The sequence below is a fragment of the Heptranchias perlo genome, chromosome 2 (assembly GCF_035084215.1).
Source record: "Heptranchias perlo isolate sHepPer1 chromosome 2, sHepPer1.hap1, whole genome shotgun sequence".
NCBI classification, from domain to species: domain Eukaryota; kingdom Metazoa; phylum Chordata; class Chondrichthyes; order Hexanchiformes; family Hexanchidae; genus Heptranchias; species Heptranchias perlo.
In genome coordinates this window covers 39,787,775-39,808,075 of record NC_090326.1, presented here as the reverse complement: position 1 = coordinate 39,808,075, position 20,301 = coordinate 39,787,775, and the positions used below count along the sequence as shown (strand labels likewise).

The 20,301-nt window shown below is 42.6% G+C and overlaps 1 protein-coding gene across 1 annotated transcript in view; it reads left to right on the top strand.

The window, feature by feature from the left end:
* si:dkey-154p10.3 (oocyte zinc finger protein XlCOF6) overlaps positions 1 to 20,301 on the top strand; it is a 46,291-nt gene that overhangs the window by 9,798 nt on the left and 16,192 nt on the right. The window contains exons 3-4 of the mRNA XM_068001773.1: positions 1,811 to 1,907; positions 4,143 to 4,385. Of these exons, the coding sequence (XP_067857874.1) occupies positions 1,811 to 1,907; positions 4,143 to 4,385 (340 nt within the window). The remainder of the gene's footprint in view (positions 1 to 1,810; positions 1,908 to 4,142; positions 4,386 to 20,301) is intronic.

Genomic DNA, 20,301 nt, shown 5'->3' with positions numbered 1-20,301 from the left:
ATATAAATGCATACTCTTATTCTTTCTATAAATGCTACACCACAAAGAATGCTTATTTCTAGTTTGAAAATAATTATAATAGCATAATTTACAGTGAGATGGCCCAGCAACAGTTACAAGTAGTGGTTATTTTACTGGACTAGTAATCCAGAGGTCTAGTAATCCAGCCAACAGGAGTTCAAATCCCACCATGACAGTTTGAGAATTTGAATTCAGTTTTTAAAAATCTGGAAACAAAAAGCTGGTGTCAATAAAAGTGACCATGAAGCTGTCAGATTGTCCTAAAAACCCAACTGGTTCGGTGTTGTCCATCAGCAGGGGTGGGGGGGGGGGGGGGGGGGGAGGGAAATCCTGCCGTCTTTACCCGGTATGTGACTTCAGTCCCACACCAATGTGCTTGACTCTTAACTGCCCTTTGAAGTGGCCTAGCAAGGCACTCAGTTGTATCAAAGTGCTTACCACCTTATTAAGGCAATTAGAGATGGGCAATACATGCTGGCCTTGCCCATATCCCAGGAATTAATTTTAAAAAGTGATGCATATTCCAAGGGAACTTGGGAGAAAATTGAAGGTTTCATTATCATCCCAAAACTTTAACTGGGCAGAGTAATCAGAGATGCATTTACACCTCAGGATCAGTGTTCACACATGTACCTAAACAATGCCTGATTAAAATGTGGTCTGTACAAATTCTAATCATTGTACAATGATAATCCTTTGACTCGGTGTGAGCAGTGCAATGGGTGATCTGCTAGTGTACAGAAATATTTTGAGTCTGTCACATTTCTAAGTGTCGAAAATACATTTTAAAGAGGCACTGTTTTTGTGCTGCTTTTTTTTGACGTGGAAATTTACAAGCGTCTTTCAATATGCAGATTTTCTTTACCAACAGTAATAAACATCCAATTGACCTCAGCTTTGTCATGAATAAGTAACAATTAGACTATGTGGCTTTATAAGCCAGGTTAAACATAGCTGTAGATTTGCAGCAAAATAACACATTGTGCATAACATGGTATAACATTCCTGTTATGAAACAGTGTATCATCTGATTTATCGAAATATGCTGTGCATATGTCATACCCATCTGGTAGTGTGTTTTTTTTTGTTGTGGGGGGGTGGGAATTAGCAGATCCAGACTGGCTCCCAGGCTGGTCTGAAGTTGCAGCCACCATGCAATTAGTGAAGTCGCTCCAGAATGTATGGGACTTATCCCGGTCAGTGACATTTGTGAAGCAGCCTGGCGACAAGGAGAGATGATTTTGCAGATCTCTGTTTGATTAAAAAATCATCACCGTCACCTTTTTCTCACTAGTTTTCTCCCCTCGTCTGCTTTTGTGAAGGCAGTGACTCCTTTCACAGTTGCACAGGCAGTGGTCACCCTGCTGTGTTTTACCCAAGTTACTGTAACTCATTTGTGAGATTTGATAGCAACAGTCAGCCGATTATTTGACTGTGGGTGTCATCACAACCCTGTCCTGACCCAACATTCACAAATCCAGCAGGGGATTGCTGAACAGTGATCAGGAACTGGAACCCTGGATATTTTTCCCCCCTTAACGGTAACACTAATTGTTGCATCCCTAATATTGCCTGCCCTAGCTGAGAACAGCTAACTCAGCACAGATGTTTTGTAAAAATGTAAATGACTATTTGTATACATGGGTATTTTTCCTATATATAGAGGAATACTTTTGAGCGAAAGGGACTCTTTCCTCCACCCAAATAGAGCTTCCTTCCCGTTTAAAGTATTGATCAAAGCCATAAGCACTGTGTTGATTTAAAACAAATTGTATTTTCTTTTTATCAGATAAAGCATGGAGCAAGGTTTATAAACATCTATGCAACCATGACAGCAGTATTAAGCCACACGGGTGCACTGAGTGTGACAAGAGATTCTTCAGAATGTAAGTGCTTTATAGTACTCAGTGGGTAATTAACTGGAATCAGCATGCATAGTGTTAATGGAGAAATGTACAGCCCAGACTTTTCTTACCTCCTGAGTCAGGAACAGAGGACAGGGATTATGAAAGGATAAATCTAAGAATTAATCCACCTGTCTTAGTAAAACCTCAGTAGTTAAAGCTTCCCTAAAAAGCAGGTTTTTATAATAAAAATCATGTGTAGTTCCTGTTTGTTTACCAATATAAAAAAACACTGCTTGAATCGAGATTAGGTTTGAAGGTCATCATAAAGCAATTTCTAAACTTCCTTTTTCTGGCATACAGGATCCTTTATACTATTTAAAGGCACATGATGCCCACATTTTAATTTACAACAGGCAAAAACAACAACACTACCCCCTACCCAAGGCCCATGGTTGGATAGGCACAAAACAACTCATCGGCCTGCAAGTCAGAAGCGCACATCAGAGAAGGCAATATTATCCATAAAATAAACCCTCACTATGGTCCATAAAATGCATGCTCAACACCATCTGTAAAACACAATCCCCCTATTGTCTATAAAATACATCCCCAATATGCTCCTCCTGGCCCCACAAGGAAAGTTTAAAAAAAAAGTTTAAAAGACTTACCACTTTTGATCCTGGCTCTTCCTCCCACTAGGTTGACCTGGTGGGAAAGCCACAATGGTTTCTCTGCTCAGGCACATGGTTAAAATAGCAGTCAGGCCTTAATGATGTCATCAGAGTAGGATCTGCATATTTAAAGAAGGACCCCACTAGTTTCCAGCAGGTGCCCTTCCTGCCTGCTCAGAAGGGCACCTGCTGGAAACTAGTGGGGTCCTTCTGGGTGACTTTAACTGCCTGCCCACCCGTTTCTGCTGGATGGGCAGGGTTAAAGTCACCCCTACAGTGTCTAGGCTCAGACATGAAGAATGGTAGTAAACCCCAGAGAGTAGGGGTTAAGAGTAGCTACTTAGACTAGCAAAAGATGGGATGTGGTATTCCACAGAGATTGGTGCTAGGACCACTGATGATCACAATTTACATCAACGATTTGGACTCTGGAATCAGAAATACAATTGCAAAATTTGCGGTTGACACGAAATTGTTGGGTGTAGTTAATACAAAGGAAGAAAGCGTTAAAAAGACATGAATAATCTTATAGTATGGGCGTGTAATTGGCAAATGAATTTATATATAGATAAGTGTGAGGTGGTGCATTTTGGTAGGAAGAATGAGGAGGCCACATACTAATTGGATAATAAGAGTCTAAACTAGGTTGGGGGCAAAGGGATCTCGGGGTACAGATACATAAATCACTAAAAGTAGTGACGCAGGTTAATAAGGCCATAAAAAAGGCAAGCAAAGCACTGGAGTTCATTTCTAGAGGGATAGAATTGAAAAGCAGAGAAGTTATGTTAAACTTGTATAGAACCTTGGTTAGACCACACTTAGAATACTGTGCATAGTTCTGGTCTCTATAATTATAAAAAGGATATAAAAGCATTGGAGAAGACGCAAAAAAGATTCACAAGGATGATACCAGAACTGAGAGGATATACTTATCAAGAAAGGCTGGGGCTCTCTTCTCTAGAAACGAGGAAGCTGCGGGGTGACCTGATAGAGGCCTTTAAGATAATGAAAGGGTAAACTTAGAGAAAATGTTTCCACTGGTGGGGGAGTCCAAAACTACATGTCATAAATATAAGATAGTCACTAATAAAACCAATAGGGAATTCAGGAGAAATCCCTTTACCCAAAGAGTGGTAAGAATGTGGAACGTGCTACCACATGGAGTAGTTGAGGCGAATAGCATAAATGCTTTTAAGGGGAAGCTAGATAAGCACATGAGGGAGAAAGGAATAGAAGGATATGCCAATAGGGTTAGATGAAGTAGAGAGGGAGGAGGCTTGTGTGGAGTGTAATCGCCGGCATAGACCAGTTGGGCCAAATGACCTGTTTCTGTGCTGTAGACTCAATGTAAATGGTGTCTTCCTATGGAACCATGCCACAACAAGAGTCTGCATCTCTAGAAGGAATGGAGACAAAAATGAAGGGAGAAGAAAAGTTTTAAAAAATGGTGAAAACTCATTTTTCTCAGCTTGAAAATCGATCATTGGGCCTTTTTTTTTCTATTATCTCTAAATCTGTTCAATATACAGCAATTTATGTATGAGCAGGGTGATCTGCTTTTTATTTTGCAGCATGAGATGGAATTATTTTCTGCTTTTGTCAGAGTTGAACTGAAGGAACACATGGCAAAGCATAACGGAGCAAGGCCATTTCTCTGCCAGTTTTGTGGACGGACATTCAAGTACAGGCGGCAGATGAATAAACACCGCAGACAAGTCCATCAGAAGACAAAGGAAAAGAGGAGAGAAAATGAAAATGGTCTGACAAGTAGAAGGCACGAGGAGAAGGAGCCTCGAATTAAGACAAAGAAACCAAACAAGGAATTTGTCTGCAATATTTGTACCAGGTAATAACTCACCAAACCAAGAAATACTAAATAGTGTTTTCAGACAGTGTTTATTGCCTCTTGAAACATAGGGGTATAAGCTAAGGAACTGCTGAAACCCTTTTCTGCATTTTTGTCACCTTGAGCCTCATTTACTCACGTGTCCTCTTTGCTGGCCTCCCATACTCACCCTCCATAGACTCCAACTGGTCCAAAACTCAGCCACCTGTATCCTGTCCTCCACTTAGTCGTACTCACCCCATCCCCATTGACCATCAGCCCACAACGCATTAAATTTAAAATCCTCGTACTCGTCCCACCACAGCCTCACACACCTATCCCTGCAACCTCCTGTGGGCCTGTATTTCCTCCTTTTGTACCTCTGACTCTAACCTGCTATGCATCTCGCCCTTTTGCCCACCATTTATGGCAGAGCCTTCAGCTGCCTTGGCCTTACTCTCTGGAACTCGCTTACTAAACTTCTCTGCTTCTCCTCTCTCTCCTTCGCAAAACTTATCTTTTTGACCAAGCTTTTGGCTACCCCTTCTAATCTCTTCCTCCATGGCTTGGCATCCGTTCCTCTTTTTTTTACTACCCCCTACATAAAGTGCCGTGGGATGTTTTCTATGTTAAAGGTACTATGTAAATGCAAGTTTTTTTTTCAGCCAAGTGTTTTATGTTGTATATATGAATTACAATACATTTCATTAGTTAGATTTCATTGGAAACAAGCGATAGCCACTCCATTAAGAAACATCAGAATTACATTTTGAAAAGGTGGTCACAAACTACTAATTTATGGAGCTATAATTTTAATAACTTTCAAAAAAGTCATTTTATCACAATGTTAAATGTTCAAAATGTCATTTTTTGCTTGGTGTTTATTAACACAGGTTGATACTTTGGGCAGAGCAGAACCTGGGTTGTTTTTGTTTCAGATTTCTAGCATTTGCAGTTTTTTGATTTTTATTAAGATTGTAATTTAGCTTAATTACAAAGTAGACTGTAGTTTCAGAGGTTGCTTTTATAATTTACAGAAAATGTATATTTTAAGAGATTTTGTTAGTAATATATAAAGGATTGTTATTAAGATAACCTTCGATTATATCTAAGTAATCTTCTGACCTAATTTTGCCCATAGTTTTAAGAGACTGAACTGGAACTCTGCAACTGGATATCTGATTTGCTTTGGTTATTATGGTTTTCAGCAGAATATTATCTTTACCAAACCTCTCCTTTGTGCATGTTTGAAGTCATGGCTGAGAAACTGTTTCAGGATTCTTGCTTTGTGGTAAAGGATTGTGATAATTCACGAGAAGCAAAATTACCAGGCTGGAGTGTCTGATTCCCATATTAATAATAAACTATATGACTCTACCAATTAAGAAATGTTTCTACCTACAGTTCTGAAAATATTGTGGCAGTGTTTTGTATTGATTTACTTTTTAAAAAAAAAGCTGTTAAATTTTTCATTGGTTTTAGATACTGATTGAATTGTATGTTTTGTTTGCACAGAATTTGTAGGAGTATACATTAAGCCTGTTGGTACAGTCACAGTGTTTGGAGGAGGGTTGGATTAGAAGTGGGAGGGTGCAGAATAGCTGGTGGGGTTTGAGATTTCTTCCTACTTGTTTTGAGGTGGTGTTGGAAAGGCTCATTGCTCTTTGTGCTCTTTTGTTGTGCTGTCCTTCCCCCTATAGTGTTGTGCTATGATATTTATGAAGTATTGTTGTCTCTGCCTCCTGGCAGAAAGCTTGGACTGCTTGATATTTCTCCATACACATCAGGTCCAGGCTGTACATTATTTACTCATTGATATATGTCACATTAGTACTTTATTCACATCTTCATTGTGGGAAGAAGAACAAACTTCCTGCAAGTGCAGTTCTCCACCATAAATTTACCTTTATACAAAATAAGGCATTTAAATTTTTTCCTATTGACTAACAAAAATGACCATTGAACTGGAAATTTTTAGAATGTAATCCGGATGCCAGAAGTCTATGGAGGTGATTTTGACTTTGTGTGACAGTGTAAAATGGGTGATAACGAATTGGCAGCCCATATTACATTTCTCCTGATGGAAATAGAAATCAGGAGAGATGTAAAATGGGCTACTGATTCGCTATCAGTTTGGAGGAAGCACTGAGGGTAGCAAGGGCACAGAACGTACTCTGGGTGGGGGACTTCAATGTGCATCACCAAGAGTGGCTCAATAGCACCACTACTGACCGAGCTGGCCGAGTCCTGAAGGACATAGCTGCCAGACTGGGCCTGCGGCAGGTGGTGAGCGAACCAACGCGAGGGAAAAGCTTACTTGATCTCGTCCTCACCAATCTACCTGTCGCAGATGCATCTGTCCATGACAGTATTGGTAGGAGTGACCACCGCACAGTCCTCGTGGAGACGAAGTCCCGTCTTCGCACTGAGGACACCATCCAACGTGTTGTGTGGCATTACCACCGTGCTAAATGGGATAGATTCAGAACAGATCTAGCAGCTCAAAACTGGGCATCCATGAGGCACTGTGGGCCATCAGCAGCAGCAGAATTGTATTCCAGCACAATCTGTAACTTCATGGCCCGGCATATTCCTCACTCTACCATTACCAACAAGCCAGGGGATCAACCCTGGTTCAATGAGGAGTGTAGAAGAGCATGCTAGGAGCAGCACCAGGCATACCGAAAAATGAGGTGCCAACCTGGTGAAGGTACAACTCAGGACTACATGCATGCTAAACAGTGGAAGCAACATGCTATAGACAGAGCTAAGCGATTCCACAACCTACGGATCAGATCAAAGCTCTGCAGTCCTGCCACATAGAGTCGTGAATGGTGGTGGACAATTAAACAACTAACGGGAGAAGGAGGCTCTGCAAACATCCCCATCCTCAATGAAGGCGGAGTCCAGCACATGAGTGCAAAAGACAAGGCTGAAGAGTTTGCAACCATCTTCAGCCAGAAGTGCCAAGTGGATGATCCATCTCAGCCTCCTCCTGATATCCCCACCATCACAGAAGCCAGTCTTCAGCCAATTCGATTCACTCCACGTGATATCAAGAAACGGCTGAATGCACTGGATACAGCAAAAGCCATGGGCCCCAACAACATCTGGCTGTAGTGCTGAAGACTTGTGCTCCAGAACTAGCTGGGCCTCTAGCCAAGCTGTTCCAGTACAGCTACAACACTGGCATCTACCCGACAATGTGGAAAATTGCCCAGGTACGTCCTGTCCACAAAAAGCAGGACAAATCCAATCCAGCCAATTACCACCCCATCAGTCTACTCTCAATCATCAGCAAAGTGATGGAAGGTGTCGTCGACAGTGCTATCAAGCGGCACTTACTCACCAATAACCTGCTCACCGATGCTCAGTTTGGGTTCCGCCAGGACCACTCGGCTCCCAACCTCATTACAGCCTTGGTCTAAACATGGACAAAAGAGCTGAATTGCAGAGGTGAGGTGAGAGTGACTGCCCTTGACATCAAGGCAGCATTTGACCGAGTGTGGCACCAAGGAGCCCTAGTAAAATTGACATCAATGGGAATTGGGGAAAACTCTCCAGTGGCTGGAGTCATACCTAGCACAAAGGAAGATGGTGGTGGTTGTTGGAGGCCAATCATCTCAGCCTCAGGGCAGTGTCCTAGGCCCAACCATCTTCAGCTGCTTCATCAATGACCTTCCCTCCATCATAAGGTCAGAAATGGGGATGTTCGCTGATGATTGCACGGTGTTCAGTTCCATTCGCAACCCCTCAAATAATGAAGCAGTCCGAGCCTGCATGCAGCAAGACCTGGACAACATCCAGGCTTGGGCTGATAAGTGGCAAGTAACATTCGCGCCAGACAAGTGCCAGGCAATGATCATCTCTAACAAAAGAGAGTCTAACCACCTCCCCTTGACATTCAACGACATTACCATCGCCGAATCCCCCATCATTAACATCCTGGTGGTCACCATTGACCAGAAACCTAACTGGACCAGCCATATAAATACTGTGGCTACAAGAGCAGGTCAAAGGCTGGGTATTCTGCGGTGAGTGACTCACCTCCTGACTCCCCAAAGCCTTTGCACCATCTACAAGGCACAAGTCAGGAGTGTGATGGAATACTCTCCACTTGCCTGGATGAGTGCAGCTCCAACAACACTCAAGAAGCTCGACACCATCCAGGACAAAGTGGCCCGCTTGATTGGCACCCCATCCACCACCCTAAACATTCACTCCCTTCACCACCAGCACACAGTGGCTGCAGTGTGTACCATCCACAGGATGCACTGCAGCAACTTGCCAAGGCTTCTTCGACAGCACCTCCCAAATCCTCGACCTCTACCACTAGAAGGACAAGAGCAGCAGGCACATGGGAACAACACCACCTGCACGTTCCCCTCCAAGTCACACACCATCCCGACTTGGAAATACATCGCCGTTCCTTCATTGTCGCTGGGTCAAAATCCTGGAACTCCCTTCCTAACAGCACTGTGGGAGAACCTTCACCACATGGACTGCAGTGGTTCAAGAAGGTGGCTCACCACCACCTTCTCGAGGGCAATTAGGGATGGAGAATAAATGCCAGCCTTGCCAGCGATGCCCACATCGCATGAACGAATAAAAAAAAATCACCCATTTTATATCATTGCACAGAGTCAAAATTATCCCCCATATTTTTAAAATTGAAATCCATTTTTCCACTTCTTTTGAAAGTGACCATACTGGGAACATTGCTAATTACAAAATGTTTCAGTTACACTTAAGAATTAATTTTCTTTCGCCAGATCTGGAGTTTGTTTTGTAAATAAAAAAGACTGCATTGTTCTAACTTCCCCTAGCACTTGACTAATTAGTTCCAATAAGTTAGCTTCCAAACATGAAACAGCCCAAACTAGGTCTGTTGTGGCATTCAATTTGAGCAGGTACCAGCAACTACACTGGTAAACTTTGGTTGCCTTATTTCAGCATCTTAGTAAAGGACAATTACTGTAACTCTTGACACAAGACTGTTGCTTGTGTCACTATGTCAAAGATTCTGATTCTGACACAAAGACATAATTTATCACATTAGCACAGCATTACACACTGCACCAATCTAATGATGTACATGCTGCTGGCCTAATAAGTCTATTTTAGTGGACACTGAAAATGTTAATTATTCAAATAATTAGCCTACACTACACTCAGAACTATTGAAATAATTAACATAATAAGCCACTTAACTTTACCTCTAGCATATTACTCATCAAATTATAATACACTCTCTTCCTGCTTCTCTCCACTACCTCAATTTCCAGGGGAAAATAACACATCATAGAGCAGTGTAGTGAATTACAGCAGCAACTTGTGGTGCCTTGAAGTATTGGGATGGAGGTCAATCTCTATCTGAATTCAGCCACGCAACATAAGTGAGGTGGAGAGTGAAAACCCGATGCTTCCCCTTGGTGTGGGGAGCATCTCCTAGCAGCTGCGTCAGAGCAGTATTGGCAAATTCTCTGGATCATGGTGCCTGTTTGCCTTTTCAACTCCTACCTTTTTGGTCACATGCATCCCCAATGAGCTGACTATATACACCTAACGATAACATTTATAACATAACAAACACCCAAAAATCTAAATAACTCAAATGTATTGAAACGTTCCTATAAATTGCCCTTGTCCTTTTGGGAATCTGTCCAGCCAGCTTTGTCATCAAAACCCAACCTTTCTCAGGGGTTTCAGTCTCTCTTGGTCCTTGCTTTGTACAGCTGGAGTTTCAGTTTTTTTTTTCCAGGCTGTTACATATGCTCATCCTTTCAGGGCTCTCTACATTAGAAGTAACAGTTACTCATTTATATTTCCATGATGTTGACAGCTCCATGATCCAATAAGTGAGAGAGAAAGAACCTCGAAGATTCCAGTAAAATTACTGGTACTCATCCAAGATACAGAGCATTTCTGTAAATAAAAACCAGGTCAGGGGAATTTACAAATTACTTTGTACCCTCAAAGGGAACAATTCCACCATGATGATTCTCCTAATTTAGATTTAATTCTGCAAATCAGTCTCTCATGGGTGTGACCACGCCTTGTTGTAAACCTTTCATGATAAATGTTCAATTTAAAGTAACATTAATAAGGTTGATGCTGCCTTTTCCAGGCAGAGCCAGGTGGTGCTGTTTGGCTCAATCTCAGGTTGCAGTTTTACTTCACATACTTCCAGCTGTTCAACCAACCCCCTAAAAACAGTTAAACTGGTCATTCATTTTTGTTTGCTGTTTGTGGGACCTTACAGTCCAGAGGTGCAGGCACCACAAGTATGACTCAATAGGAAGGTATCTTGATGTCTGTTATGGTAAGAGTAAGCACAGTATCTTGCATTCAAAAGGGTTTGGTATGTGTCACTCTTGCTGATCAGAAATGTCATTCCTAATATTCCTCACTGTGTTGACAGCCTAAGGTCGAGCTGAGTTTAAGTAATATGGAAATGTGTGGGAAGATGTGACCCTTCTCAATATACTGCAAAAGAAAATTTTAAATTATATCCTTGTACAAAACCACACAAATAATAGGTTATAATTAGTTTTTCTGAAGTTACTGCTTTTATAAAAGTGTATCCTCCGATTCACCACTACAACATATATAGAAGCTTTAATGTAGAAAAAGGTTCCAAGGCACTTTACAGAGAGAATTCCTCTTTTTAAAAAAAAAAGGATCAGGCCGTGAGTCATGGTGGGAGAGTTAGGAGAGGCAACTGAAAGCCTGGTCGAAAAGATGGGTTTAAGAAAGCATTTAAAGGTGAAGAAAGAAGTAGAGAGGTAGAGGTGTTTCAAAAGCAAGTTCAAGCAATTAGGGCCAATAGGATTGAAGGCTGCCCAGTGGTAGGGCAAAAGGAGGAGGGAGAATGCACAGTAGACCATAGTTGGAGGGATTGAAGTATGCAGGAAGGGGCTGATGGAGGTTGAAAAGATAGTATGGGAACAAGGCCATGGACGAAATTGAAGATGAGGACGATGAGTTTAAATGCAATGTGTTGCGAGACAAGGAGCCAGTGTAGATCAGTGAGGACAGGAATGATGGGAGAGCTGGCCAGGACACGGGCAGCTGTGCATTGTACAAGTTGGAGTTCGCGGAAAAAGGAGGATGGAATACTGGCAAGGAGGATGTTAGAAAAATGAAATCTAGAGTTGACAAAAGCATGGATAATGGGATTGTGCATGGAGAATGGTATAGTCAACTGTGTTCAATATCGGGGCGGGAAAGCACATTGAAGTTACAGTCACAGAGAATGTGATCTGTAATTTTAGCCAGGGTGGTCTCGATGTTAGGAGCAAGGCAGAAGCTGAACTGGGGGGATTTGAACAGCGAGTTTTGGGAGAGCTGAGCATGGAGTTGGGAGGTGACAACGTGTTCAAGCACCTTGGTGAGAAAAGGGAGGTTAGGCATGGGGTGGTGGTTGGAGAGGACAGATGAGTCATGGGTGGGTTTTTCGAACAGCGGAGTGATGATTGCAGTTTTGAAAAAGGAAAGGGCAATGTCTGAGCAAAGTGAGCTACTAACAATATCGGCAGGCACAGGGACCAGGAAATTGAATGAATGGTCAGCATTTAGGAAAGGGAATCAAGGGCACAGGAGGTGAGTTTCGTGGAAGAGATGAGCTTGTAGAGAGCAGGGTGGAGATGGGAGAAACTAAAGGGTACTCTATCCAGCCGTGGCTAAAAACAGTGTAGAATTCAAGAACAGCAACAGAAAGGAAATATAATAAGGCACATGGCTCCACAATAGAACATACAGTAGGCATGCTGAAACAAATATTCTGCTGTCTGGATAGGTCTGTGTGCTGCAGTACACCCCTGAAAAGGTCTCCGTGATAGTGGTGTGCCAGATGCTGCACAATTCTGCTACCAGGAGAGAAGTCACCATGCAGCGGGTGCAAGATGAGAGTCAGGAAAGGCCAGAAGAAGACAGAGATAATGGGCCATAATTTGCTTTGGCACTGCATCTAACGGCATCTGCCATTGGTTAGACTTGCCCGTGCACGTTTAGGTTTTGACATTTTTGGCGTGGCAAGTTGCTTAAAGTGTGAGCTGATAACATTGCAGCGAAGGAAACAGGGCATCTGGGACAGGACAAGCAACTGAGGAGGAAGTGTAAATTAGAGTGGGTGAATTCAATGCCAGATGAGGTACAGAAAGAAAAATAAAGAGTTGGAAAGAAAGATTGGATTGAGAGAGAGAGAGAGAAAAAGAGACAGATAGGAAAAGTAGAAAATAATTTAAAATGTATAATTTTACATTTTTAAAATCTTCAACAACAATTAAAACCTGAAGGATTGAGACTTCACACTTCAGGGAGGTTGACTGGCAGTAATTAACACTTATCATGTTGTTAAAAGGGTACTTAGAATGAAATGGATGACTTAACTTTCTGTGACGAGTTTAGTTTGTATCTACTGCGAGAATACAGGAATTTCACGCCATTCAATGCATTTCAGTGGTGAGGCAGACAGCGAGATGCTGGTTTCATGAAGCTAACGGCAAAGCGGTGCAACTCGGATAGCAACTTTTGGATATTTGAGTTTAACCACGCATCTGCCCCTGGCCTGAAGTTGCTGTACCATTTGCTCATAAATAATGGCGAGCACCATTAGCCTCACCGTTATTTTGATAGCTAATTCTGGCCCAATGAGCCACAGGCTGAAGATTTGCCAGCGGCACTATAGCTGTACACAAAAGATGAATCCAGCAAAATCTAACAGATCAAAAGCAAAATACTGCGAATGCTGGAAATCTGAAATGAAAACAGAAAATGCTGGAGAAGCTCAGCAAGTCAGGCAGCATCTGTGGAGAAAGAAACAGAGTTAACGTTTCAGGTCGAATTCCTTTCATCAGAACTTTTCGTCAAGTGTAATAGATAACCATTTTAATTAAAAATGAAAGAAACACTTATACAAGTGTTCCTGAATACATGTTCCCAAAGAACTGGTGCACCAAATCCCATGCACAACATTATCCTCTATTTGATATCCACCATTATGCATGCAATTCCTTTCATCTGCTACAGAAATGTGCCCAGTGCAAATGAACGCTGCACAAAGTTGAAATCGAATTCCAAGCATTTATTTCTCAGTGTGTTGTCAATGTCTTTTAGCTAACTCTTATTCACTGTGTAGTGAGTGCCTCCTACTACTTAATCAGGTGCTTCTCTTGTGGGAGGAAGCAGTGAAGTGGCTGATTGCTGTATGTCCCCGAGGGCTTCCTGGGATTGTTGGTGGCTCTGTCGGTTGCCTTCTTCTGCAAGGTGATAAGAAGGCACTTCCACCGCAGATGCCACAGCTGATACAGTGATGGATACCTGGGCTTGCCCACTTATTGAGTTATTTAAGTGGGTCTGCTGGGTCCAATGGACAGAGTCACTCTGAGAGACACATCTCATCTGTGCTGACTCTTGCCATGTTTCTGCTGCTGGGCATTCCCTCAGTGTGTCCTGCCATCTGTGTGAGGACAGATTGCAGGAATGGAATTGGCTTCCTGAAGGCCTGTGTCAAGGCACCGTCCAGATGATTCCCTAGCATGCTGAATCCAGACAGAACCAATCCAGACAGAGGAGCCCAAGAATTCTATAGCATATGATGTTCCCTATAGAATCCATAGCTGTGCTGAAGACTTCTGTTAAGGGGTCTCTACTGCAGATGTTGTTGGAGAGGCCACGCTCCAGGGTGGACTGCAGTTCTGCGAAATGGTCATAAACAACTGATGTGACTAGTGGACTCTTCTATATTAGCTGTCGCACCTTACAGGATGCTTTGCATTGTCTCAAACAACACAATTAATTGACAGTTCTCGGAAAGTAGTTTTCTTTTGTAGGCCAACCCCTTCCTGTTCCTCTTCTACCACCTATACCTACTCCTCCTTATTTGTAATGAGTTTCAGCTCATGCTCTCTGCCCATCTGATTTCCCAGAATGAATATTCTTGGTCTCGTGCTTGCTGTATGTGTAGTGACTATATAAATTAAATTTCTATAAATTAAATAATTTTAAAGAGGGTGCTGGAACAGAGAGACCTGGGGGTTCACAAATCTTTGAAGCTGGCAGGACAAGTCGAGAAGACTGTTAAAAAAGCATACGGGATCCTTGGCTTTATAAATAGAGGCATAAAGTATAAAAGCAAGGAAGTTATGCTAAACCTTTATAAATCATTGGTTAGGCTTCAGCTGGAGGATTGTGTCGAATCTGGGCACCATACTTCGGGAAGGATGTCAAGGCCTTGGAGAGGGTGCAGAGGAGATTTAATAAAAAAGTACCAGGGATGAGGGACTTCAGTTATTTGGGGAGATTGAAGAAGCTGGGGTTGTTCTCCTTAGAGCAGAGAAGGTTAAGGGGAGATTTTAATAGAGATGTTTAAAATTATGAGGGGATTTTGATACAGTAGATAGGAAGAAACTGTTTCCACTGGCAGAAGAGTCAGTAACCAGAGAACACAGATTTAAGATAATTGTCAAAAAACTCCAGGGGGGAGATGAGGAGAAATTTTTTTACACTGCGAGTTATGATCTGGAATGCACTACCTGAAAGGATGGTCATGATGTGGAGATGCCGGTGATGGACTGGGGTTGACAATTGTAAACAATTTTACAACACCAAGTTATAGTCCAGCAATTTTATTTTAAATTCACAAGCTTTCGGAGGCTTCCTCCTTCCTCAGATTTCCAACAAACGTTCACCTGAGGAAGGAGGAAGCCTCCAAAAGCTTGTGAATTTAAAATAAAATTGCTGGACTATAACTTGGTGTTGTAAAATTGTTTACAATTGAAAGGATGGTGGAAGCAGATTCAATAATAACTTTCAAAAGGGAATTGGATAAATACTTGAAAAGGATAAATTTGCAGGGCTATGGGGAAAGAGCAGGGGAGTGGGACTAACTGGATAGCTCTTTCAAAGAGCCAGAACAGGCATAATGGGCCGAATGGCCTCCTTCTGTGCTGTGTGGAGTGAGTCTCGGGACTCTGCAAGCTGTGGTAGTCAGCCATCCCTATGAAAATACAATGGAAAGAAGCATTTATTGCTATCAGCAAGACACTCCTTCTAACATTTCACCAGACAAACATGCCATATTGTCATGTGGGGCTTACTGACTTTCCAAATGACAGAATGCCATTCTCTAACGTGCTCAACGGTGTGATGCCCATTAGTTTCCAGGTTAATTCCTTTGAATGGGTTAGGGATTTCCAGGTAGGGTGTGCCCCCACCATTTGCTAGCCTCTCCCCTTGGTTATGCGTTTCTTCCTGCAATGATAAATATATTGTTGAAACCTGAACCCTGCCATTGTTATGGAATTGGCCGCTGTGCCTCCCAAAGCACGAGTGCTTGAACATGCAAGCAGGGTTTGCTGGAGTCTTTTATGGCCCTACCCACCATTATTAAAAGGGTTGCTTGGAGTGTGAAAGGTGTGTCATGTCTAAATGTGGGTTGCTTAGTGATAGTGTTGGATTGGCCAGAGTTCCCTAAAGATAAGCAAGAATTCCATTTGCATATACAACTTATGGAGGTAAAGGTCAGTGTTACTGTCCTGCTGTAGAACAGTGGAAAGAAATACTTCAGCAAACAATTACTGTGGCCAACTTCTTCCAGTTGTGCTTTTCTATTCATCAGGATTACCAATATCCTGATCACAGACAGTATTTTGACCTGCCGGTACAGCCGTCTTCTGGCGAGGCTGCCCCACTAAGCAAAGATAGCAACCCTTCTTTGGCTCACCTCTCTCAGCATTACCTCCAGAGCTGCATCAGAAAAGGGAACAGTTCTCCCTCTTCCTGAACCCTTGCAGATCCTCAAAGGTCCAGCCAAAAAGAATTGCCAGTGAATGTTTCATCACAACAGGAATTGCAGGTGTATATGAGTTAATTAATGACAGCCAGCACGGATTTGTTAAAGGAAAATCCTGTTTGACTAACTTGATTGAGTTCTTTGAGGAAGTAACTGAGAGGGTTAATGAAGGTGGTACGGTTGATATTGTGTATATTGTCTTTCAAAAGGCGTTTGATAAAGTACCACATCATAGACTTGTTAGAAAAATTGAAGCCCATGGGATTAAAGGGGCAGTGACAGAGTGGATACGAAATTGGCTAAGTGTCAGAAAGCAGAGGACACAGAATTAAGGTAATTGGCAAAAAAAAGCAGAGGCGAGGTAGGGAGAATTTTTTTTAACACAATATGTTATGATCTGGAATACATTGCCTGAAAGGGTGGTGGAAGAAGATTCAATAATAACTTTCAAAACGGAATTGGATAAATACTTGAAGGGGAAAAATATGCAAGGCTATGGGGAAGGGGCAGGGGAATGGGTTTAATTGGATAGCTCTTTCAAAGAGCTGGCACAGACACAATGGGCCAAATGGTCTTCTGTGCTATATCATCCTATGTTTCTAGGTGCTCCTTTAAGATGCAGCAGCTGCTGTTCTATAACCGTTGGCCTTGAATATATTGCCGCTTCCAGTACAGAGCCTAATCAAATGTGGGAATGCTCCATAATTATGTAAATAAGGAGATCTTGGAAAATACTGGATGTCCTTTTCTTGATTGATGGTGAGCGCTGCACTAACGCATACTTAAATGCACTGGCGCAACTCCAGGTGTGCCTCCACTGTGGCTGTAATGGAAAATCTCCCCCTTTATGTTCTTTAAAATTTTTTTGCTGTAGAAATGCAAAGGGTTGAAAATCTCCCATAAAATTAACGAAATGACTGTGCTTCTGTAGGAATGCTTCTGTGAAAGACCTACACAGATTGCATTTTATTTGCAAATTGGGGAGGAGAACAGCTGTAGTTATTGGGGAAACTGCTTGTTAATCTCGAAAAATGTCATCTGATGTCGTGAGTTGAGGCCAGCCGCTACTTTTATTGTTTAGTGCGTTCCAGTAGAGGGCAGCAAATGATAGTTATTTCATGCTCTTCTTATATCTCTCTCCCAGCTCTAATATATACACACACACTCTCCCCTCAGAACTTTTGTTTGTGGTAAAATTAAAAGTTGCTGGGTTCCAAGTTAGTGTTGTCTTTAGGCTACTCTAAGTAGAAGAAGGGAATAAGAAATTGTCTTGGGACAATTTGTTTCATGTGACTTTTCAGGAACTGAAGTTACAATCCAGGTTTTGCTGAATCTCACTAAGAAACCAAAACTTGTAAGACCTTTTTACCTATTTTTATGATATGTGCGGTTGTGAAGCTTGTCTGTCCCAGAAAAGTGCCCACTACTGCATCAAAACAAGGTTGTGTTTTTAAATTTTCGTGTAGAACGTTCGCACAAAATACTGATCTTGATACAGTATATATATTGTAGCTAACAGTCAGACTGAAGTTGCCTAGAGCTGAGTTTGTCTCTCTGGAAATGTTTCTGCTCTAACCATTGATATGTGGTAGGATTTTTCTTGGAAGGAAAATAAACGTGTCCCTCAATTGCGAGACAGGACACTTTTATTTCATAATTGTCATCATTAAAGATGTTTTTCATCCCCAATTTCCCCCCCCCCCTCCCCCTCCTCTCTGAAGATGCTTACGTGGCCTGATCTACGGTTTTCTAAGCACCTGCAGCCCTCGGGTACCTTACTCAAGTGGCTATTCTTCATGGGTGAGTGCAGCAGGCTTTCAATTCTGGAAGACAGTGTAGCTGGGCTGTATCCTTTTTTATAATTGTAAACAATTTTACAACACCAAGTTATAGTCCAGCAATTTTATTTTAAATTCACAAGCTTTCGGAGATTTTCTCCTTCCTCAGGCAAATGTTTCAAGAGCTCCTTGAAGCCTACGCATTTATACATATTGAACAATACATGGTGTTTACAGACTGCCCCTGCAACTGCCCGTTGCCAAGGCAATCACCGTGTTCAGACAGAGAGGTGTCACCTGCAGAACCCCCGAATACACATTCAACAAAAAAACAAACAGGGAAAAAAAAACAGAGAAAAAAAACACAGAGAGAGGCAGAAACATCCGGAAGGCAGAGAGAGCCAGCAAATGACCCATTATATTAAAAACAGATAACATTTGTTCGCTGGTGGGGTAACGTGTAGCGTGACATGAACCCAAGATCCCGGTTGAGGCCGTCCTCATGGGTGCGGAACTTGGCTATCAATTTCTGCTCGACGATTTTGCGTTGTCGTGTGTCTCGAAGGCCGCCTTGGAGTACGCTTACCCGAAGGTCGGTGGATGAATGTCCATGACTGCTGAAGTGTTCCCCGACTGGGAGGGAACCCTCCTGTTTGGCGATTGTTGCGCGGTGTCCGTTCATCCGTTGTCGCAGCGTCTGCATGGTCTCGCCAATGTACCATGCTCTGGGGCATCCTTTCCTGCAACGTATGAGGTAGACAACGTTGGCCGAGTCACAGGAGTATGAACCATGCACCTGGTGGGTGGTGTCATCTCGTGTGATGGTGGTATCTGTGTCGATGATCTGGCATGTCTTGCAGAGGTTACCGTGGCAGGGTTGTGTGGCGTCGTGGACGCTGTTCTCTTGAAAGCTCTTGAAGAGAACAGCGTCCACGACGCCACACAACCCTGCCACGGTAACCTCTGCAAGACATGCCAGATCATCGACACAGATACCACCATCACACGAGATGACACCACCCACCAGGTGCATGGTTCATACTCCTGTGACTCGGCCAACGTTGTCTACCTCATATGTTGCAGGAAAGGATGCCCCAGAGCATGGTACATTGGCGAGACCATGCAGACGCTGCGACAACGGATGAACGGACACCGCGCAACAATCGCCAAACAGGAGGGTTCCCTCCCAGTCGGGGAACACTTCAGCAGTCATGGACATTCATCCACCGACCTTCGGGTAAGCGTACTCCAAGGCGGCCTTCGAGACACACGACAACGCAAAATCGTCGAGCAGAAATTGATAGCCAAGTTCCGCACCCATGAGGACGGCCTCAACCGGGATCTTGGGTTCATGTCACGCTACACGTTACCCCACCAGCGAACAAATGTTATCTGTTTTTAATATAATGGGTCATTTGCTGGCTCTCTCTGCCTTCCGGATGTTTCTGCCTCTCTCTGTGTTTTTTTTTCTCTTTTTTTTTCCCTGTTTGTTTTTTTGTTGAATGTGTATTCGGGGGTTCTGCAGGTGACACCTCTCTGTCTGAACACGGTGATTGCCTTGGCAACGGGCAGTTGCAGGGGCAGTCTGTAAACACCATGTATTGTTCAATATGTATAAATGCGTAGGCTTCAAGGAGCTCTTGAAACATTTGCCTGAGGAAGGAGAAAATCTCCGAAAGCTTGTGAATTTAAAATAAAATTGCTGGACTATAACTTGGTGTTGTAAAATTGTTTACAATTGTCAACCCCAGTCCATCACCGGCATCTCCACATCCTTTTTTATACACACTTTACCAGCAGGTGTCACTGGATAGTGATCAAGTGGCACGAGTCCCGACTGATGCCTCCTTCCCTAACTTAGGGGTGCTGAGACCAACTATAGCATCCCTATTGCCGCTCTGATTGAGATCAGTTTACCACACAGATTCGGGATTGGATCTGGTCCATATGGCTTGGTACCACACTGGGTGGTGCCCGCAACCCAGTAGGACATCAAATTATATTTTTAACTAAAACATTGAATAATGTGTACAATTAGCAAAGCAATAGCAGTTTTGGACCATATATTTACACCAAAGTTTGGCTGATAAAGTGGAGGAATATAAAGCTAATATGACTGTACTATCACAAGATTAGCAAGGGAGTTCATCCAGTAATAAAAGATTTTCCATTTCTCTGAAACTCTGTTTCAGTATTTACCCATTAAAGCCTCATTCTTCCCACGTTGGCTTCCTGATAAAGTCTGTATAACACACAGGTTATTTTTAAAAGTGTATAGATTTCTAGTCTGTGCAAACTATGTACACCTGAGCAGTAGACTTAATGCTCCCATTTTAATATGTGCACATGAAATAGCTTCCAAAAA